Source organism: Silene latifolia, chromosome Y (genome assembly GCF_048544455.1).
Source record: "Silene latifolia isolate original U9 population chromosome Y, ASM4854445v1, whole genome shotgun sequence".
Taxonomy (NCBI): domain Eukaryota; kingdom Viridiplantae; phylum Streptophyta; class Magnoliopsida; order Caryophyllales; family Caryophyllaceae; genus Silene; species Silene latifolia.
In genome coordinates, this window is record NC_133538.1 from 81,891,970 (window position 1) to 81,915,126 (window position 23,157).

Genomic DNA, 23,157 nt, shown 5'->3' on the forward strand with positions numbered 1-23,157 from the left:
TGATTTTCGTGAATAAGCGTTGTTAAAGGGCTGTTGTAGTTGCCTATATTTGTACTAGTGGGGTGGAAAGAAAAATTGCTTTCAAAACCGGGGAAGGAAGTTCTTATTAAGGCAGTGGCTCAAGCAATCCCGACATATATGATGAGTCTCTTTGCCATCCCGGATGGAATTCTCGATGAGATTCAGGGACTGTTGGATCGGTTTTGGTGGGGATCAACGGATGCTCAACGGAAGCTACATTGGATGAGTTGGGAGCGTTTGTGTGAACCAAAGGCTGATGGGGGTATGGGTTTCAGAGATTTAAAAGTGTTCAACCAAGCCTTGTTAGCAAAGCAAATTTGGAGATAGTTTTTGAAACCGTGTTCGTTGGTAGGCAGAGTTTTGAAAGCTCGATATTTCAAGAATGATTCGGTATTAGATGCTAGAAGGGGTACGACCCGAGTTTCTTATGGCGCAGTCTATGGGGGTCCAAGTCATTGCTATTGGAAGGGTTCAAGTGGAGAGTTGGGAACGGGCAAAGTATTGGGGTGTGGGATGAGACATGGTTACCAGGAGAGACCGCTGGTCGGGCTCCAATGCCAAATATTGAAGCGGACCCGAATATGAAAGTGGCTGATTTCATTGATGTTGAGAGGGGGCAGTGGAACACAGAGGTACTCCGGGAAGTTTTAACCGAGGACGGTGCAAGACTTGTGCTCCAATTGCCATTGAGTAAACAGATGCCCGCTGATGAGATGTTCTAGTGGCCGATAAAGGATGGGAACTATACTGTAAGGTCCGGGTATTGGGTAGGACCTAGGAGGACATCAATACCACGGGTGACTGGAGCTTCGACATGCTCGTGGAAGCAGATCTGGCAGCTCAATATACCGCCAAAGCTGACCCATTTTAGTGTGGAAAATCTTTGCGAACATCCCACCGGTGCGAATGAGCCTCTTTCGTAGACATTATTGTCCGAGCCCTCTATGTAATTTCTGCCCTGAAGAAGAATCAAGTGACCATGCTCTGTTTGGGTGTATATGGACGAAACACCACTGGGATGCGAGCGGGTTTGGGGAGTTGGTTGGTGCTGCTCCAAATTCGTCGTGTGAGGAAAGAATTACATGGATCCTCCATCAGCTAGAGGATGAAGAGAGGGGAAGGTTTCTTGCGATTGTGTGGTCGTTGTAGACAATCAGAAACCAGCGGCTGTTTGAAGAGTCTCCACCAAACGAGAATATTGTATGTTCGGGTTTTGTCAAAATGGTGTCTGATTATCGAGCCTATGCGGATCGAGTCATTACGAGGCCGTGTCTGTCTAGTGGGGTTGGTGATAGTGTGTGGTCTCCTCCGCGTGCGGGTTTTATCAAGATTATTACAGATGCATACATGGCTGGTGATGAGAGTGTTGGGCTGGGTGCAGTGGCGCGGGATAAGGATGGACGGATTCTCTGGTTGGGGTATTGGCAGGTTGGGGCAGAATGGAGTGTGGAGGTGGCGGAAGCTAAAGCGGCCATGTTTGGGCTTGACATTGCAAAGGAAAGGGGACTGTCGAACATCGTCTTGAAATGTGATGCGCTAAATTTGGTGAGAGCGGTACGGGACAAGAATATTGCGAGAACACCGGTTGGTCTTTGTGTCGAAGATTTATGTACCCTTCTTAGCTTTTTCGAATCGAGTAAGTGCTGTCATGTAAAACGTGGGGGAAATATTGTGGCTCATTGTGTTGCTCGAATTAGTGAGCGTGTTGGGGTTGCCACCGTCCTTGTAACGGATTTCCCGCAAGGTGTCCTTTCACTTGCGGAAATTGATTTAATATAAGTACCCATGTTTTCCCTTCAAAAAAAAAAAAAGAATTGCAATTCTCATAAAGTTGGATTCTCTAATATGGTTTGAAAGAGTTGAAAAATATTTACTAAAAATTGGGCCTCTCTATAAAAGCTCGAAAAAAGCTCTTTAATGAGACGGGGGAGGGGTGTCAACTACGGAGGTAAAACAGAACAATATGACATAGAAACTACGGAGGTGTTAACTATCACAGCCCGAGAAAAAGGACTATACCACCATTTGTATAAGAGTATTGTAAAACTATATTAAATCTAAATTTGTTTATGTATTTTTTTTCGAATTTTTAAATTTTTTAGGTTATAATTTAGTTTTTTGATATGAACTAAAATCTAATTGAGCTTATATTACTAGCGCCCATACATCGTACGGGCATTAAATCTAATTATCGTTAATTTTGCAAATTAAGCGTCTAACAGAGTAATAGTAACCCGTTAAACAACCTTTGTTATGAGACTCAAACCTGGCCTGTAATTTTTCTTTTTTCTTTCCTTGAAAGAAAGCCTTCTTAACCTAAAGAAACCCAACATAGTCTAACATCCCCCCCCCTCCCCCCATGTTTTAGTTTGAACACTTTTGAGGAAATTTTATTTTTGCCCTTTTTATAAAAGTCGCAATTGTTTAGATTCGACCATTTAAATTTTTTTTTTTTATCCTTGGGAATTTTATATATTCTCAATATATAGCAGTTATAACTTTTATCTTTGTGTTATTAATCCCAAGTCAACAATGATTCCGCCATTATTTTGCGTTATATTTTATAGGGGATTACAGTTGATGAATAGTTGAAGTTGGGAATAAATTGTTGAGATTAGTTGAGCCGGGTAACATGCTTCTTTGTTGGTTATTTGGGCGGGTTTGGTAATTCGGCCTTCTCACTCAACTCCACTCTTCAGTCCAACACACAAACATTTTTAACTCCTCAGTCCAACATACATGTACAGCCCAACAAATAGTTTGATCGTCACTTCCTCTAAATCAACTTTATCGCCTTTTCAAAGCTAAGAGCACATGAACAGTCCAACTTCACAATGAACAGTTGAACTTTTGCTTGTTTCTTATCCGTTGATCTCACCTTTTCGTCTCTGCCCTCCATTCCTTCTCTCACTCTCCTCAATTATTTTCCCTCATCACATTGCAAGGTCATCGATTCATTTTTAGCTTCATGTTTTTCCTTTTATGTTCACCTTTGATTCTCAACTGTCATTGACAGAACGCCTTTTCTTGTTAATCATGCTCCTTTCTTCACTTCACAGCCACTCTTTTTTTTTTTTTTTTTTTTTTTCACTTTCCACCTTTTCCTCCCAACCTTTCCTTCACGGATCAAAATACAAAACAATAATCCAGATTCATACAATTGAAAGAGATGAATAAGAGATAGAAAGTGCATAGTCGACAAGAGTGAAAGAGGAGTCGTGTGTGGTTGCTGCGTCTTGGAGCTTTAACTCAAGGACAGCAAAAGCCTGCTACGACGTTGGCTCTCATTGTACGGAGAACTGTTTAACTTAGTCACTTGTCTCTCTATATCCTGATCATCCTTGTCGATCTCCGTGATTATCAGGTTTGATTCATTTTGTTTGTGATTTGTTTTTGTGTTTTAGAATTATTTGATTGTGTTTTTGTTTCTGATTATTAGAATATTTTGTAGTAATAATTGAGCAAACTTGGTAAAAGAGTTTATTCCCTTGATCGATTTACAGTGTACAGCATCCAATCTACTTGAGTATCAATTTAGGTTTTATTTATCTGCTTTATTTATGTATTTATTATCACATCAATCAATTTCACTTCATTTCCTTATGCTATCTTAATCTTATAGGCGCGGCAAGTTTATCCCGACAAGAATCCAAATGATCCTCTTGCAGCTCACAATTTTCAGGCATCTTTCTTTTTCTTACTTAACCGCTTGCTTCTTTCTGCTCATATGTACCTTAATTTCTTATACTCTATTTACTTCTCAAGTTACGATTATAATATAAGAGGGATATGATGTAATCATACATTTTCTGTGCTTTTTCGGTAATATTTCAATGTATAGAATCACGTAGCTTTGATGACATTATCTTTTAATCATGGGTTTTTGGATTTTGCCATTTGTGACTGTTCTGTTCTTTGTAGAATTGAATTAGATTTTGATCTATTGGGGGCATTTTCTTTGATCTCTTTCCAGAAAAGATGAATAGAAAATGTAATGTCACCAAGGAATTCAAAGCAAGGCGTCGAATCGAAAGGTATTTTTTTCATCCCTGATTGCTAATTATAATTATGGATTTGTTTTTTGATCTTGGGTTTTATCTATCTTGTTTGATCTTGATCTTATTAAGATAGGTATGGAATTTATGGGTTTATTGTTTAATCTTGTGTTTTGTTTACCTTGTTTTATTTTAATCTTAAAAATTGGGTTATAAAATCCTCGAGTTCGAGTCAATAAAAATTGTATATGTATGAATTTGTACTTTACTGATCTTTATCAAGTTTGCAGTCTCAAAGATAATTTCGGGGTTGTTGATGATGCACACCTTTACACCACATAATTAATCACACTTACATGGAAAAAATGCAGGGATCTTTTGTAGGTTGATGAATTATATGGAGCTTCATAACCTATTCTCCAGCTCACTCTATCTAACTTTAAATCAAAGGTCCTTCCTTTTTTTAGAAGTTTTTGTTGATTTAGTTGGTGTATTACATTGTATTAGTGTGAAAGGGAGTGATCTTTTGTAGATTTATGCATTTATTTTGTGTTTGTTTCTTTTGGGTAGCTCCTGTTTTATCAAATTTGTGATTAATTTGATCATTGTGTTCAACTTTGTGTATTTATTCATTGCATTACACATAATTAGTGCAAAATGAACAATCTTTTGTAAATTTATGCATTTATTTTGTGTTAATTTATAAGGGGTAGTTCTTGTATTATGAAAAATGATGGTGTTTGGTGATTAATTAGCTGATCTTATATCATAATGGGTGGAAAAAGAAACCATCTTTTTAATGTAGCTTCTTTTCGTCTTTAAGGATCAGTAAAATTTCTATATAAAGTTTATACTTTAAGCCGCTCTCTTATGAGAATCTCTGATGGTCGAATTAGAGGTGAAACCTAGCACCTACACACTTCTATTTTTCCTTTCCCCTAATCAAATGTGTAGGTTTCCAGGGCATTAGAGGGAGTACTAAGGAATTTCTGTGTTTTTTTTTTTTTTTGTGTTTCCAAAGCTTAGAATTACTTCTGCTTACCAAGTTGAACTTTGTAACCTATGATATGATTTGGGTTAAAGTCAGGGTATGAATTGCGTGAGTTATTTTTTGATAATTTTGATCTCCATTGCTTTCAGTCCCTTATGGCCTTATGGGTATGATATGATCATTCTTTTGCATTTTAATTTTAATTTTAGAAGACATGTATTTGGTCCGTTATATGCAATCATATCCGTCATTAACTTAAGAATCAATTTCGCTAATGGACTCAGGCATTGAGTTACTACATGATCACAGGTTCCTAAAGTGCTTAATCCCTGGTAGGTTAACGGCGTTGAGGGATCAAGGCTGCCTATGATTATTCCCTCCAGAATGTTGCGTTGGCTGGACCGACCTTGGTTGGTAAGGTGATCGACAAAGCTTCACAAATTGCTGCAAAATCTGTTTCTCAGAACAACTCCAAATACCATGTCTTGCTTCTAAGCTCTAATCACGGCAAGTTACCCTTGCACACTCCATCCCATAGTCTGTCTTGTTTGATCAACCACTGAGTCATTTGAATCTATCTTATTCTAGGATGGAGTTCTAACAGATCTCCAAGCTACTATTGATGCGTTGTGAAGGCGTCTGACCTGCCTTTATTCATCCTTATTGTAAGGATTGGAAATACAGATTTTGCTGAGATGGAGGTAGGTAAATTTGGTGTTTATGTCATTTATTTACGCACACATAACATGTTTTTGTATTGGGTTTGGACATTATGCATTCTGGTCATTTCAAGTGCGTTGTTATTAAGTCAACTCGGGTTTGAATCATTTTTGGTCTTGCTTACAAGGCAGGTCAACCAGTTAATTTTTGGGTCATTTTGCTCCAAAGAAGTTGTGGGTCATTTGAGCCGATTTTTTGCAAATCGAATCATTTATATGTTCGTCTACTCAATTCCGTTGTTAGGTCAATTTTAATGTCAAAATGTTAATTTGCCTTGACTACATATATCCCTCTCTTTCAAAGGCTCTTATTTCACGCATGTGTTTGATTTGTTGCTGTTGAGTATATAGATTCTGGATGCCGATGGTGGTGGTTCATTAAAGAGTTCTTCAGGAACGCTAGCTGCTCGCGACAAAGTACAGTTTATGCCAATGCGTGAGGTGGATGGTGATTGGTGAGTCTACTACTCTACTACTGTCAAATTGTTGTGCATTCATATAAATCTGGAGATTCCATCGCCTATCCATAAAGCTCTAATTAATGGGATTTCTCTAGCTTAACTACCAATTATTGCAGGTTCTATGATCTGGTCTCTCATGATAATGGGATTCTAAAGAAAGGAATGGAAATTTTTCTCACTGGATGTTATCTTCGAATTTTTACTGATGGGGCTGTCTATCCCAGGTTTTTGCCAACAGAATATTTGGTGGTACTGTTGGATGAGGTAGCATATTTTATAATTGGTGAAGTTAAATCTTACTGTATGTAGGTATAGTTTGATGAAGTTAAATCTTACTGTATGTAGGTAGTTCGGTAGTAGCATTCTGCTAGATGTCCTGAGCATTGCACAAGTTTTGTCCTAGACTCTTAGTATTAAAAATAATTGTGTCTAGCCCTGGAGTTCCATTACTGGGATGAAGTTCACCTGCCTTCTGTTCTTTGATTGACGTGCCTTTAATGTCTAGCATCATAGTTTTACAAATGTGTAGACAGTACAGAATAATAATCAGCTAACCATCTTTGAATTTATCATAGGAAAAAGATAATGATGACATGTGACTGGGAGCTCAATGTTGCGTATCCACATGTTTACGCTCTTCTCTGTTTCATGATAAAGATTTTTGTTTTTTTTTTGTATTCATATAGGATCTTTACAGTAACTTGGTATAGTTATTATAACATCTCATTTAGTCTCCTAAGAGACGGTCTTATGCTCGTATTATCTGAAACCAATTCATTACTGAACCCCTACCCACATATTGTTTCAGTAACAAGACTGAGAAACTGTATTTTAGTCACTAGCTTGGTTAGTAAGAATTAGCTAATGTCAATCCTCTCCCAACAATATTTACAAAATACTGCTCATAAGACAACTTGTTTTTCTACATGTCTTATCTGTGGCTTTAAAGCAACAGAATAACAACATGAATCTTTTCCTATTGCAGATATGGATAGCAATATCAAATCAATGATTAAGATTATTAAAGTAGATGAAGACACTTTTGCAAGGCGAGCTGAAATGTATTATAAAAAGCGTCCCGATCTTATGAAACTGGTTGAAGAGTTCTACCGTGCATACCGTGCTTAAGTGGAAAGATATGATCATGCAACAAGGGTGATCCGCCAAGCCCATAAAACCATGGCAGAAGCATTTCCCAACCAAGTCCAATTCCTCATAACCAAAGACGGGACATTGAACCCGTCTAATGATTCTGATCCTCGCACACCTGAGATGCAGGCTCCTGTCTGTGAGATCCCTGAAAAAATCTCCTTTTTGAAAATAAGTGAATAATGTGGGCCTCCGTGTCTAATAAGCCCCAGTTACCAACGGACTGACTAATAAGGTGGTTTGCCTTAATTACTTGGGCCTATTCATAAAAAAGAGTAATTAATAGTAAGGTTGGGTTACGAATTGTAGGTTAAAATTGGAAACAGTGGAACAGATATTTACGAATGGTTTTATGCCATTTTGAGCGGTTTCTTGAAAATAAGCGTGAAGAGCCTTTAATTATAACATTGTCAATTTCCATTTAGTCATTAAATTTGAGCCTCATCATCGGGTACCCGTAAGGCTGACAGACAACTTTGAGGTGTCTACAGAAGCCCCCACTTTGTCCGAGTCTGAGTAAGACGAAGGTCAAAGTAGTCCGGTCGGGACAGATAAGGGTTAAGAAACATACCTGGGCCTCTTATATTACCTGTTTGGAGTAGTTGGAATCTGGAACTGGTTTAGCAAAACTTTGTTTTACTAATTTGGAATGAAGCTGGTACTGGTGTAACGAAACTTTGTTTCGTTGGTCTTAAACTGGCATAGTGAAACTTTGTTTTATGATCTGGAACTGGTATAGCCAAACTTTGTTTAGCTTCTCTGGAACTGGCATGACAAAACTTTGTTTTGTCAATCTGGAATGGAGCTGGTAAAATTTTGTTTAACCATTCTGGAAACTGGTATGACAAAACTTTGTTTCGCCGCTCTGGAATCTGGTAAAGCAAAACTTTGTTTTGTTGGTCTGGAATCTGGAATAGCTAAACTTTGTTTAGCTGGTCTGGAAACTGGTATAGCTAAACTTTGTTTAGCTGGTCTGGAATCTGCTTAAGCAAAATTTTGTTTCACTTAAGAGTGTACCTGCAAAATCTGATTTCACAAGCTCAAATGCGTGTCAGGACCCGCCACCCGAGGATTCAAAATTTTATTTTGAAAAGGGATTAGAATGTAAAATTTGATTTTACAAACTAGGATTTGCAAAATTTTATTTCGCAAAAGGGAAGCCCAAAAATTTTTATTTTAAGAACTCAAAATGCATGTCAGGGCCTGCCGACCAATTGATTTCAAAATTTTATTTTGAAAAAGGATGGGTAAGATCGTAAAATTTTATTTTACAAACTTTGATGCGTGTCGGGGCCCGCCGACCGATAAATTTGAAAATTGCAAAATTTTATTTCGCAAAAAGGGCAAGTTCATAAAATTTTATTTTAAGAACTTAAATGCATGTCAGGGCCTGCCGACCCAAAGAATTTCAAAATTTTATTTTGAAAAAGAAGCTGATTTGAGGATCGTAAAATTTTATTTCACGTAAAGAGCTGGAGAATTGGTTGATTTTGAAACTGGCAAAATTTTATTACGAGAAAAAATGAGACTTTATGAGAAACCCCCACTTTGGATGAATCTGGAAGATGAATGACAAAGTAGTCGACTGGAGCAGGTAGTGACAAATATATGACACATAAAATGCAATGCATGTCCTAGATATGATGCAAAAAAAATGTTATTTTTTGAAAACATTTTAAATGAGTATTGAAAAAGTTTTCATTTTTATTTTTTGAAAATATTTTGAAAAAGATGGGGTCTGACCAAATGTGATCCAAGTAGAAGGACTAGACACTACTACTCTTGAAAATATCTCTGCTGTGGAGAATATTTATCATTTTTTTTTTTTGACATGTGAATTTGAGTCATATTTTTGACGAGTTCTGCCCTTTTTAAAGTAACAAGCTTTACCAATTACGCAAAACTAATACCATAGAAACAAAATACTTATGTGACCGTATAAACTTAGTGTACATCCCCCGAAGTCTTAGATGCTGAACGAGGGTGATAAATGGAATGGAGTAGAAGGCTCTATGGTGTTAGAAGACACTGAAGACCTGTGTGCCTCTCTCACTCACCTAAATGAATGAAAGGATCGTCCCAAGAGGAATGGAGACAATGTAACTGTGGATTGATTCGTCTAAGAAAGGGAAAATGACTTCTGCAATTTGATTGCAAATTTGACTGGAATTGTTTTTTTTTTTTGCCTTGTGAATTTGAGACTTTTGACATTGGATTTAATTACAACTTTGGCTGGAATTTTTTTATCTTGTGAAATTTTGAGACTTTTGACCTGGATTTGTATCTTTTAGAGATCATACTTTTTTTTGTCTTTGACTTTTTGAGACTTCTGTCAGTGGACTAGAATGGCCGTATTCTACAGTGAAATGCTAAGTTTTGTAAATTATTGGCGGTGACAAATTGGTGATCACATGATGATATGAATGATGTTCTCTTGGAACATAATTGTGGATTGCTCATTCATTGCAAAATACAAATGAGCTACGGTGGGTTAGAATTTAGATATTGAACTCATGGATTAGGATTAACTTGTTTGACTACGATTTCTTTTTGTTTGCAACATGACCGTCTTTGAGACTTTTGACTCTTGGGCGAGCTAATTTTCTAGTATTAATGAGAATGGGTGATAAGATTTGCTAACATTTTCGATTGTATGAGTTTGTGCTCATATGGTAGTCAATTAAGATATGAGAAATTGACAAATATGGCAGAAAGCAATTTGTGCTTATTTGAGAAATTGACGAATCTAGTAGTCATTTGAAATATGAAAAAATTGACGAATCGATTAAAAAGATTGAGTCTCTCCAAACCTAGAGGTCACCTAGCTAGAGACACGGCAATCAAGGAATTATCACACCACAGGAGATGGAAAAGGTGGTCAAATGCACGCCCTCGTTCAGGCTCATTCTAAGAGGTCGACTGATCTACACTAAAGAGATACGCCCTAAAGTATTTCAAGTCTATTCTACTAGTTAAGGGTAAAAAGTAGAACAAGTGACTAATAAAGATGACATATGCTCGTTTTTTTCATTTTTTACGCAACTAAAAAAGGACTAGGATGGTCCTAACTAATTAGACATTTGACATGAACTACATGTTATTTGGTAATGCCAGTAATAGAGTTATAAGATTGTTTGTAAGAGTGTTTTTTTTTGTTTTATTGGCATGTTTGTGCTTACTCTTTTTGTTTAGACTGGTTGACATGACTTACAAGAGGAAATCTGGGACAGTTGTACTGGATTTAATGGAAGAACTCGATGTGGAATAAGACTTATACAGACTCTTACAATGGATCACAAATGAGTTAAAAAAAATGGAAAATTGTCAAAGAAAAAAAGATTTTCTTTTTTTTACATTTTTTAAATAAATTGAAAAAATAAGACCCCTTTTAAGATTTTTTTTTTTTTTTTGAAAATAAAATGCATGACGATGACTAACGCAAGTGATGGCTAATTAAGATGAATGCAAGCATCTATCTAAGGGTTAATTGGACCAAATGACACCGTGAAGCTTAAATGCATGTATATAATTATATATCTACCAATATTTAAATGGTGCGTGTGAGAATTTTGTTGGGGCTGGTGTCCTCTACAAGTAGTGCAATAACATTTAAATCTCTAAAAGGATCAAAGGGTATACTTTTGTATTATAATCAGTTGGTCCACGTTTATCAATAACGGTTGGCTTGCTAGATAAGTTTGACGTTATTGTCATACAGATGGCGGTGATCAACTGGTCCCTAAAAGTCACACCTATAGGATACGTTTGAGAGATGTGACGGTATGAAAATACAATCATGTTGATGCCAAAGTTGACTAAGCGAGTTAGTCGAGTCATTGACTAATAATTAGTCAAACGCGATGTTGAGATAATTATTTAATCCAGTTAAATAATATTGGCTAAGGCGAATTAAACAGTTAATTCGTAAATTAAATATAAACGATTATATTTAATTAATGTATATTGAATTAATTATACAATATCGTCTTTGTCGGACATGTATTAATATTTCAACTAATCCGTGTTATTAGTTGATGCTTTAATAACCGATAACCGATGACGATTTATAATAAAACCGTGTCATATACATTTAGCGAATTTCGGGTCGAACCACGAGTTAAAAATAAGAGAAAGTGGAAAGCCCACTCTCCCCTATTGAGGCTCACGGCCGAACCCAAGCAACAAAAGGAGAGCTTTCTCTCCTTTTGCCCTAATCATTCATTTGTGCAAAATAATTAGGGTTTTGAGAACATTACCTCTCAAAAAATTCAGATCTCACATCTAAGAAAAACTCACACAACAATTCTCTCAATATTGCAAGGCAATTAGAGAATACATTTCTAGCACAAGGGCATAGTCTCAGACGGTCTTGGGTGTATCGATTAGGAGGAAATCTACTTTGATTTCTGTTCTTAGGCCGCATCTCAAAGGACCCGAGGTTATTTCTTTACCTTTATCGTTTCTATTGCATTTTCGTTTTATGACAATAATTACATATAAAATTTGCGTTATAGTCCTAATTTTTAAGGGTATTATACGGATATTACCCCACAAGTGGTATCAGAGCGAGGCCACGTAAATTTTTCTATGTGATTTTCATCAAACGGAATTGAATCGATATTTTTTTTATTAAAAACCGTGCGGCAGCCTTTTATTCATCACGGCAGAATTTTTTTTTTGCCCACGGCTGTCTCGTTTTTTTCCCTCTTGGAAACCGTGTCATGTATATACACGGATGTTTTGTTTTGTTTTCGATTTGTTCCTTGCATATTGTTCTTGTAATCGATATTCATTACAATATGTTAAGATCATGTCAATTGTAATTTTGTTTTAATCCGGATTATGTTAAAATTGCAATTGGGTTTTGTCAAATCGTCTTGGTATTGCTTGTTGAGGCTCACGGTTTATTGAGTCATTTTTTTTTTTGGTCTCGGATTCATGCTTTGAAAATAAAAAAAAAAAAAAAAAAAATTTTTTAGGGTTGCTCTCGGTCAAGCCGTGAGAAGAAAGAATTTTTTTTGTTTTGTTCCTTTTTGCTGCTCACGGCATTAGCAGCTAAAATAAAAAAAAAAAAAAAAAAATTCGTTTTTTTGGCCATATCATGTGCATAATACGGATTTTATGCATTCGCTTAATAGTGAAACGGTTCACCATCGTACCATTTAGTTATTTTAAAACGATTTAAAGTAACGGATTATCACGGATTGAAATTAAGTTGATTAAAGCGGTTTTGTCACATAATTTTAATCATTAAAGGTGGTTTGGATAAATTTAACATAATTACGGAATTATGTCACGAATAAATTTAATTTAGTTGATGCATTTTATTTATCGTTATTTTGATTGTTTTGAATGCTTTTAATTACGTATTTATTTTTTTTACAATCAGTTGCAACTTAGTGTGGCCTTAGTAGAACGTGTTACCGTAATGATGGAACACGGTCTTGGTTGTATTTTGAGATCTCGCATCTCCGTTTTGTTTTTCTTTTAAAATTGCAGTTTTTATTTAGAATGTAAATAGGTTAAATTTTGTAAATTTTTAATTGTAATTTTGAGAAGACCAAAGATGGAGATCGGATGCTCACTCCCGCTGCATGGAAAAGATGGAACATCAAGACAAGCTTCTCGGGTCCAACGGTGGATTCCAAAGTTGTATTATGTTCTTTTTACTAGGATAGGCCACACTAGGAATTTTTATTTACGTATTGCATTCTTTTATTTATTTTAACGTAACGATAGATTGCATCATTTTCCGCCTAAAAACCAAACCACCTAATAAATGCATGAAAACTGACTCATATAGAGGTCACGCGTTAGTTTTCTATGACATTCTTATGTCACACGATCAAGTTTAAGCCATCACCTAAGATAATTCATTCACGTAATGCTAGTTATTCGTTCACTTAAAATGAATTAAAACTAAGTTGATGGGATCTTCCTCGTATAACCAAAAATTGAGAATAGTCTTTATAGGTCAAACTCCAATGAATCCCTTCTTCGTCGGTAGGCATAATATGACCCCTTCTACGTCGGGTAAGTTGGAACTGATTGACTTATTTTATCTCAACACTATGGTCACTCGTACGATCCTGTGATTATGGTGGACTATAGATAGGATTTACGGAAATCTATCGACCAAGAGTTCTTACGGAAGAACTAGCTAAACAGTTGGCTTATCAATTTACAGAAATTGAGTCTTGGGATCACTTGTATTATTCTTGAGGGAGATCAATTATGCAAGTGCAGTGAGTCTACACGATTAAAATGAATTTTAAATAGACTTAAATCACCTCGATGAGTTGCTTATTTCGTTTTGTTTTTCTTTCTTTTTCAGCGTAGATCACTATTTTTAACTGCTAATAACATAATGGCTGGCATCCTCGATGACCCAATGCCAAGTGCCACATTGGACCGTGAGTCCCGGTTTCGGATCTTCATGAATCGGATGAATCGGTCTACTAGATCAAGAATGATGGATCAAACTTCGCGAATGGGAGGCGGCATTACGGAATGCATCACCGCCGACGGGAAGCTCAAGTATTTGACTGAGCACCTCCCGCCAGCCCCAGGCCCCACGGCTCGAGTTAACGAGGTCTCCACGTATAGCGACTTCGTCATGGAAGTGGGTGCGATTAAAAACGTACTCATTTTTGCAATGGAATCCAATTTGCAGAAACGCTTCATAGCCCAAGGTGCAAACAAGATTTTCACCACGCTCACTAAGGAATTCTCGAAAGCACCGAGAATCGTGACCTATGAGCATACCACTCGCTTCTTTGATGCGAGACTCCAGAAGGGCCAACCGGTTAGCCCACACATTCTCAGCATGATTGAGAATGTCGAGAGACTGGAGGCGCTTGATTGTAAAATCAGCGAGAACATTGTGATTGACCGCATGCTTCATTCACTCCACGATGGTTTTGCGCTCTTTAGAGCGAATTACTATATGAATGATTTGAAGAAAAGTCCTCATGAACTGCACTCCCTTCTCGTACAGACCGAGAAGGACATGAAGTTCAGTGGGAGCTTGAAACAGGATGTTCTCGTTGTGTCAAACAAGGGTAAGGGCAAAGCTCGTGCAAACCTAGCGATGAGGTAAACCGAAGTTCAAGAAGTCGGGTCGTAAGAGTGGGCTCGGTGAGTCGAAAGCAACTCATCAGGCGCGACAAAGAGCAAAACCGAAAACATGGAATGCCATCATTGCCACAAGACTGGGCATTGGAGGCGTACATGTCCTGTCTACCATGAGGACATAAAAGCAGGTCGTGTTAAACCTGTTGGTATGTCTTCTTTCTCTTCTACTTTTATTCATATGATTGAGATTAACCACGCAAGTTACGAAACTTGGGTACTAGATACTGGTTGTGGTTCTCATCTGTGTAATCATGTGCAGGGGCTCCGAAACATCGAACCCCTCGTAAAGGGTGAGGTGGACCTGCGTGTCGGGAATGGAGCACGAGTGGCTGCCGTCTCGAGGGGAACATACGTGATCCAGCTTCCTAGCGGATTTGAGTTATTTTTATATAACTGCTATTATGTACCCAGTCTTTCTAAAAACATTATTTCAGTTTCTGCACTTGACAAACTTGGTTTTTCATTTGTAATAGAGAATAATTCTTGCATTTTCTCATTACACGATATGATTTATGGCAAGGCAGTCTCCATGAACGGAATTTATGTTTTAGATCAGACCACCGAAATATTACACGTAATGAATAAAAAGTTAAAGGTTGGTGATAAAGATCAAACGTATCTATGGCACTGCCGTATGGGACACATTAATGAGAAACGCGTAAAACAGCTCATAAAGAATGGGGCTATCTCGGCCTTTGATTTTCAATCATTTGGCACGTGTGAATCATGTCTCATCGGTAAGATGACTCGAATTTCCTTCAAAGGTGTTGGAATACGCGCTGCTGACCTATTAGGACTCATACATACGGATGTGTGTGGGCCTATGTCAATCACCGCACGAGAAGGCTATAGGTATTTCATCACTTTCACGGACGATTTAAGTAGATATGGCTATGTCTACTTAATGAAGCACAAAAGTGAATCCTTTGAGAAATTCAAGGAATACCAGAATAGGGTACGGAACCTCACGGGAAGAAAGATTAAAACACTACGCTCGGATCGTGGTGGCGAGTATCTTTCTCACGAGTTTGATCAACACCTTAAAGATCGTGGGATTGCCTTACAATTAACTCCACCGAACACCTCGGTTGAATGGTGTGTCCGAACGGAGAAATCGAACACTACTTGATATGGTTCGATCCATGATGAGTCACACCGTGTTGCCCGACTCATTGTGGGGTTATGCTCTTCTTCATGTCACTGCTCTAATACTTAACCGAAGTCCGTCTAAAGCTGTTGACAAGACTCCATATGAACTATGGAAGGGAACGGTCCCTAACTTGTCCTTTATACGGGTTTGGGGCTGCGAGGCTTATGTCAAGTGGAGACACGAGGATAAGCTCGGCCCGCGATCGGCCAAGACATACTTTATTGGTTATCCTAAAGGAACACTTGGTCATTACTTCTATTCGCCAACCGAACAACGTGTATTTGTTGCGGCTAGTGCGACATTCTTAGAGAAGGAATTTCTCGAGAATGCAAAGAGTGATAGAACCTTCGACCTGTCGGAGATTCCAGAACCAAATACCGAGCAACCATTGGAGGAACCAATTCCTTCAACCCCGGCTGCGGTGAATATTCCTGAGGAACCTAGGAGGTCGGGAAGAGTCTCTATTCCTCCGGACAGATACATAGGTATGGTCGAGGAACATGACATAGATGACATTCTACTCTTAACGAGTAGTGAACCCGCAACCTATAAAGGTGCCATGACCAGTTCTGACTCAAAGCTATGGCTTGAGGCCATGCAATCCGAGATGGACTCCATGTATGAGAACAACGTATGGGATCTTGTTGACTTGCCTGCTAAGGTTCGTCCCCTTAAATGCAAATGGCTTTACAAGATAAAGCATTCTGTGGAAGGTCAACAAGATATCTATAAAGCACGACTAGTTGCTAAAGGTTTCACCCAAGTGCCAAGTTTGCACTACGATGAAATCTTTGCACCCGTAGTCATGCTGCGTTCCATTCGGATTATCTTAGCGATTGCCGCTTTTCATGACTATGAAATTTGGTAGATGGATGTGAAAACCGCCTTCTTAAACGGTTATTTGGAGGAAGAGTTGTACATGGTACAACCCGAAGGTTTCATCGATCCAGAACATCATAAGAAAGTGTGCAAGCTTAAGCGTTCCATTTATGGACTTAAGCAAGCATCTCGGAGTTGGAATCATCGCTTCGACCAAGTGATTAAAGAAAATGGATTTACTCGATCGGTCGAGGAACCATGTCTTTATATCAAGTCGAGTGGGAGCAATATTGTCTTCCTAATATTGTATGTCGATGACATACTCCTGATTGGGAATGACATACCTCTCTTAACTTCGGTGAAAGTATGGTTGAAAAACCATTTCCAGATGAAAGATTTGGGTGAGGCACAAAGAATTCTGGGCATCCGTATCTATCGAGATAGATCACGACGGATGTTATCTCTCGATCAGAGTCTTACATAGACAAAGTCCTAGAGAGATTCAGCATGACTAACTCCAAGAAGGGGTTTCTTCCTATGGCTCCAGGGGTGCATTTGAGCAAGTCTCAGGCACCAGAGACACTGGAAGACAAAGAGCGCATGACACGGATTCCTTATGCCTCGGCTATAGGATCAATCATGTACGCCATGATATGCACACGTCCAGACGTGGCATATGCATTGAGTATGACAAGTCGATTCCAACAAAGATCCGGTGAATCACATTGGATGGCTGTCAAGAACATTCTTAAGTACCTACGGAGGACTAAAGATTGGGCATTGACTTATGGAGGCGATCAAAAGCTATGCGCAACCGGTTACGCAGATGCTAGCTTCCAAACGGATCGAGATGACTCGAAATCTCAGTCTGGATTCGTTTTTACTCTTAATGGCGCTGCAGTCAGCTGGAAGAGTTCCAAACAAAGTGTTACAGCAGATTCTACGACTGAGTCCGAGTACTATGCTGCGTCTGAAGCTGCAAAGGAAGCGATATGGATGCGTCAATTCTTACAAGGACTATCTGTAGTGCCTAGTTCGAATGACCCGATCACCATCTATTGCGACAATAGAGGTGCCATCTTCCAAGCTAAGGAGCCAAAGTCTAGCAACAAGTCTAGACATGTACAACGGAAAGCTCATCTAATCCGAGATTACGTGGAGCAAAAGAAAGTAGTGATAGAAAAGATTGCTACAGATGATAACATAGCAAATCCTCTCACTAAACCATTACGACAAGATAAGCATGAAGGGCATGTTAATTCCATGGGAATTAAACGTGTTCCTAAGTTGTTGTACTCTTTTATGGATTAGATTCATTCCCTTATGTACTCTATACGACATCATCGTTTTGATATTTATATATTTTGTTTTTCATGTGGTTTTGTACGACAATTTTGAACACCACAAAGTGAACTGAACAAACATTATATTTTTGGTCCTTAATTGCCCACGTGAGCTGATAACTCAAGGTAATTATTTTGTGACGTTGGTTGATGGTGGGTTCAACGAGCCATAAGTCAAAAGGTTGACTGACCAATCACAGAGGCGATTTATACGGATATCTCGTAGGACACAATTGTGACATCGACGTGGAGTCCTAAATGTTTTATAACATTCGGTGCCCGGTCGTGGATAGGACCTCCATGGTGATCCTAAGAGTCGATTCTTTTGACTATCGACTGTCTCTTGAGATTAAGGCAGATTTTGGGTGACTTTGGTTTCTTTCTCACGGTCATCCGTAAAGGGGGCCAAGTAGATTTTTTCTAGGTCATTTCATGCTGTGCTTAGTTCGGAAGGAGTCGAGTTGAAGGAAATATTCAGCCTTTATCAGTACTCGATATTTCTCGGGGCCACTCGAGGAGTCAGAATCGAAATGCATGGCCATGCTCGAATACGAATCGTTTTATCGCTTAAGTTACTCTCTAGTCGGGGAAACCACTCTTGATACAGATCGATTGTAAAATACGACCTTTGCGGATCCGGATCTGCAAATTGTTTTACATTGAGTGGGAGAAATTTTAAATGAATATGAGAATCGGTTATCGCACATACACTTGTACGGACAAGTGGGAGTTTGTTGGAGCTGTGTCCTCCAGTTAGTGCGGATAACGTTATTACACATACACTTGTACGGACAAGTGGGAGCTTGTTGGGGCTGGTGTCCTCTACAAGTAGTGCAATAACATTTAAATCTCTAAAAGGATCAAAGGGTATACTTTTGTATTATAATCAGTTGGTCCACGTTTATCAATAACGGTTGGCTTGCTAGATAAGTTTGACGTTATTGTCATACAGATGGCGGTGATCAACTGGTCCCTAAAAGTCACACCTATAGGATACGTTTGAGAGATGTGACGGTATGAAAATACAGTTGTTCCGGGTGTAATTCCAGAGCAGATGTTTGATACCACTCGTAGCTAGTAGAATGATGTCCTTGCTGGAATCCTTCCTGCGGTCTCCTGAAACGATGAACAAACTGAGGACTCGGCTTTGGCCGAGCGTACTCACTCCGACGCTCAAGTCAGTAAACTTAGAGAGGTAAGTTGTTGTTACTTGGCTAAGAGTGTATTGTAGAGAGATAAGGAAGATATTACCAGATGAATAGTGGTTATTAGGTCAATTTGTGGATCCTTTCCTCAATGAAGGTTGAGGAGTATTTATAGGCATTCACCTTTTGTCACGTAGTGGCCAGGTGGCCACGTGACAAAAGGTGAAAAGACCGTTGTACCCTCGGCCGATGGACTGTGGCGTGGCTCGCCGAGGGTCTTGGATATGAGTACGCGGATTGGGTCTCGGCTGGCTGGTTGTCTGGCCGGGACCCGGGTGACAGGCCGATGGGATGCATCGGCTAGACTGTCTAAGTCGTTGACTTTGCTGTGGATACCCTTGACCTTGCTCAATATTGTTGACTTGGTCAGCGGTGCAGAATATGCCCCATCAATTTGCCCCCAGCGTAGTCTATGCCGTGGCATGGGCTCCGGTGTATGTTGAGCGTATATTCTGCGCAAGTATTTTGCAAAAATTTCTGCGCCGGCCTCTTCTGGTGCATCGGCTTGATCATTCGTAGGTCTACCATATCCCCCCTCCACATGGATGCGTAAAGGGTATCCGATGTGGGAAAGAATGATGATGCCGGCCGAGACCAGGGCTGAGAGTGCCGGTTATTTCTGATTGTCCCCGGCCGGTGCTTCATGGCTTGGTCGATCATGTGGCGGCGGAGAGCAGTGCCTGCCTAGGAATTCCAGGTGGGAGATGAACAGGAGAAGAGATGTGAATGGGCGTGTTGAATACGCTTGGTAACTGTAGCATTGATTGACGTTCAACTGTTGCAACGATTGACGTTCCATGGTTGCATGTCTGACACGTGTCTGCTTGCTGATTGGTTGACGGTTCATGGGCTGTGCCCTGATTGGTCCTTCTTCATGGGCTTTCTCCTATAAATAGGGCAGTTATTCCGTGATTTTGGCCACTACTTTCATTTCCTCAAATTTTTCGAAAATTTTCTCCCAAAATCTTCGTCTCTCTAAACTTTCAAGGACTTTCTTTTCTGCAAATCTTCGGTCTTCGATCCGGCGAGCGTGTTTCTTCAAGGTAATCAAACAAATTCTTTTTATCTTGCTAGTAGTTTGTTGTGGAAATGTCTCCTGCTGATGCTGGACCTAGCAAACCCGCGTCGGGGGGTCCTAGGTCTCCTTCTCCTGAAGTTGATCCTCAAATTCTTGAGGAATGGGAGGACTCTGATTCTTATGGCGATTTTGGTGATGACTTCGGTGATGAAGTGAAAAGGCCTCGTCGTAACGAAGGGAGGCAGTACGTCATGGATCACGGCAACGCCTGTAAGGTCCTTCTTGACCGTGCCTGGACTCATAAGCTCGCCAGTTGTTCAGGCGAGAAATTTTTCGAGGGCCATTTTTTCTTCGGTAGGGGATACGAAATTGTTATCCCTGAGGAGGGTCAGGCCGTCTGTTGTCCTCCACCGGGCCATACCGGCGTATATATGCAGCATCTGGAGTTTGGGCTCCGGTTTCCGTTGAATGAGTACGTTGTGGCCATTATTAGAGCCATGAACGTTGCTGTCGCACAGCTGCACCCGCTGGCTATGAGGACCATAATCGGCTTTGTCTGGCTCTGTCTCTTCAAGGGACAGGCCCCAACGGTGAATTTATTCCGCCGGCTTCACCATCTCAAACCATTTTCTGGCCGCGTCGGATGGTATAGTGTGGAGATGGAGCCGGGTTATGTCTCTGTCAACAAGCTTCCTTCTTGCAAGGACTGGCAAGGCCGGTGGGTGTACGTTAAGGTGCCGGATGACTATCCGCTGCCCTGCTTTTTCCAGCACCGAGTTAACTTGCGGTGTGAAACTCAGGCGGAGCACGATAGATGGGTTTCCCGGAAGAAACTCAAAATGGATGTCAGCCGCGTCCATCTCCAAGGGGATGAGAAGCTGGCAATGAGGCTCTTTGAGGTGGACAAGAGTGGGGTACCGAAAAAATGGATTCCCCCGACGCAGATCATCCTTCAGGATGAGCCGCTCTGCCACGTTGGCCTCATACCGGCCCTAGCACAGGGTGAGTGGGGTCGGTGTGAGGCCCATCGCCGCTCTTAATGCTCTTGCTCCTCGGATTTCGCTTTATTTTTCCTAAACTCTTGCTTTGTTTCTTTCGCAGACCACTTTGGAAGGTACTTGTCTGAGGATCTTCTTCGTAGAATGGGGCTGCACAAAGATGGGACCGTTGATAACTTGCATCCGAAGGCTCCAGCCCACGACCGTAGGAAGTCGGTGAGTGACCTTATGGAACAACGGCTGAAGGGCTTGAGCGTGGAGGAGGCTCAGGCGAGGGTCGTTAGTGGTGTAGTGCGTCGGACGCGAAAAACGCCATTGACCCCGATTCCATCTCCTACTCCCCCCCCAAAGAAGGTGGAGATTGTTGATATTCTTTCTGAGGGGGACTCTGATGCGGAGGGATCTCCTCTCATCCGTAAGAGGAAGAAAACAGCCTCTACTGCCGGCGAGGAGGTGCCTTCTTCGGCCAAGAAGGCCAGGCGGGGTACCTATCTATCCCGTGGCTCAAATCTAGCCAGGTCATTAGGTACCTATCGATATGCCGATACATGCCGATACTAATGCTTCTATTAAATTTTGTAGGTCAGCCGCAGCCGGCTTCTGCTCTCGTTGGGCAGCAGGTGAAGGGGACCTCTGCGCAGGTTGGTGATCAAGGCGCCACCGTCAACCCTTCATCCCAGAAGGCTTCCGTCTCCCATCCGCAGGTTGGTGGACAAATTGTTACCACCGTCCCTTCATCCCAGAAGGCTTCCGTCTCCCAGCTTATAGAGGAAGGCACGAAGCTAATTAGGGAGCTGGCAAGGTGGCACGTGGCCACCGGTGCTCGTCTTAAGGAGCAGGAGAAGGCCGTGGCTCGCGCCGTTCATGAGCGTGACGTCACTAAGCAGGTGGCTGTGTCGGCAAAGCTGGATCTCCTCAATGAGCGGACGCTTAGGGGAGATGCTGAGAAGGCGCTCTTGGCTGAGAGAAAAGCCAGGGAGGACGCTGAAAGGGAGGTCCTTGCTGAGAGAGCCAAGGCCGAGGCTGCGGCGATCGAAAACTGCGAAGTCGCTGGAGAAGGTTCGGGGGCGTGCCGACCTCTATCTCCAAAGCGAGAGGGATGAATCCGGGGACCTTTTAAGGCCCAGGGCGAAGGCGATTCGGGGCAAAGAGGCCGTCATCAAGCGAAGGAGGAGGACATTGAGATGCTCCAAACCGTCATGCTCCCTAATCGTGCGCCGACTCCGGATCTGGCCGAGGAGCTGCCGGGAAGTGATCGAGGAGCTTTTTCCTCTTGAAGATTCCTTTCCGTGGGACGGATATAACGAGCTGCTTGATGATAAGCTTGCGGCTAAGGAGAAAGCCATGGTGGAGAAGGCCCGGGAGGCGGTGAGGGCGAAGATTGAGAAGGAGGTCTGCCGCGGAGAAGGCCGCTCTTCTTTGAGAAGGCTAAGGCGGCCCATGAGGAAGCCGACAGAATGAGGGCGGCCGATGAAGCCGAGGCCGGCCGAGGGCCGCTAAGGAAGCCGGGTTGCCCATCAAGAGGGTGCGGCTACCGCTGCTGGTGGTGAGCAATGACAGGCATAGGGAGGCGGGCTGCCCGGTGTCTCAGATAGCTTCAGCTCCTCACTAACACCGCGGGTTGCTGATGAGAACAAGTTTACAGCAGATCTGTTTCAGCTGTTCGGGGGTCAATTGTCAAGCTCCTTCCTTCTGCCATCTTTTGGCGCTTCAAATGACTTAAATTGTAGTTTTTGCTTTTCTTTCCTTGTATTTGGTACAACTTTGATAGGTTGTGTTTAGGCTTATCCCAATGGGGACGGCCGTCGTCTGCATTCTTTTCATCTGTAACCTGTTTATTATTAATAAGAACTTGCTTCCTTTGCCTTCGGCATGCCGAGGTCTTTACTCTATTTCTTTTGAGTGCTTCAATGGTACTCAGTGTTTCCACTTTGCCTCTGGCTTGGCCGAGGTCTTTTTCTCGTTTTTGTCTGAGTTGCCCTCCTACGTCGTTAATTGAGCGTCTCTTTTTGTTCCCGCCTTGGCTTGGCCGAGGCGGTTTTTAGAGTGTACATCTCAACTGTTTTTAACGCTTTTACCAATCGTTGTCTTTGACCGCGATCCCCTTCGCGGTGTCTGCGCTTCGATGGCGACTGCCGCTCTCGTCGGTACGAC

The 23,157-nt window shown here is 40.9% G+C and overlaps 2 protein-coding genes across 7 annotated transcripts; both read left to right on the top strand.

Annotated features, from left to right (window-relative positions):
* Nucleotides 1–1,242: 1,242 nt before the first annotated feature.
* LOC141628404 (uncharacterized) lies at nt 1,243–1,800 on the top strand. The gene has a single exon (XM_074441554.1). The coding sequence runs from the start codon at nt 1,243–1,245 to the stop codon at nt 1,798–1,800; it is 558 nt and encodes a 185-aa protein (XP_074297655.1).
* A 964-nt stretch (nt 1,801–2,764) lies between these two features.
* On the top strand, nt 2,765–7,715 carry LOC141633352 (protein BONZAI 1-like). Of its 6 annotated transcripts, none has more exons than XM_074445847.1 (9): nt 2,828–3,385; nt 3,644–3,703; nt 3,995–4,055; nt 4,388–4,466; nt 5,292–5,514; nt 5,596–5,708; nt 6,078–6,181; nt 6,304–6,451; nt 7,173–7,715. In XM_074445847.1, the coding sequence occupies exons 6-9, from the start codon at nt 5,703–5,705 to the stop codon at nt 7,197–7,199; spliced, it is 285 nt and encodes a 94-aa protein (XP_074301948.1). In that variant the 5' UTR covers nt 2,828–3,385; nt 3,644–3,703; nt 3,995–4,055; nt 4,388–4,466; nt 5,292–5,514; nt 5,596–5,702; the 3' UTR covers nt 7,200–7,715. The 6 variants fall into 6 exon arrangements, with proteins under 6 accessions (XP_074301944.1, XP_074301943.1, XP_074301948.1 ...); XM_074445845.1 differs by having other exon boundaries at nt 5,317–5,514; XM_074445846.1 differs by having other exon boundaries at nt 5,344–5,514.
* The last annotated feature ends 15,442 nt before the right edge of the window (nt 7,716–23,157 follow it).

Bases quoted from the DNA above. Each gene is read 5' to 3' on its own strand.
- LOC141628404 (XM_074441554.1), top strand. From the start codon at position 1,243: ATGGTGTCTGATTATCGAGCCTATGCGGATCGAGTCATTACGAGGCCG.
- LOC141633352 (XM_074445843.1), top strand. The intron at 6,182-6,303 runs GTGAGTCTACTA...CAATTATTGCAG, and splicing joins CGTGAGGTGGATGGTGATTG to GTTCTATGATCTGGTCTCTC.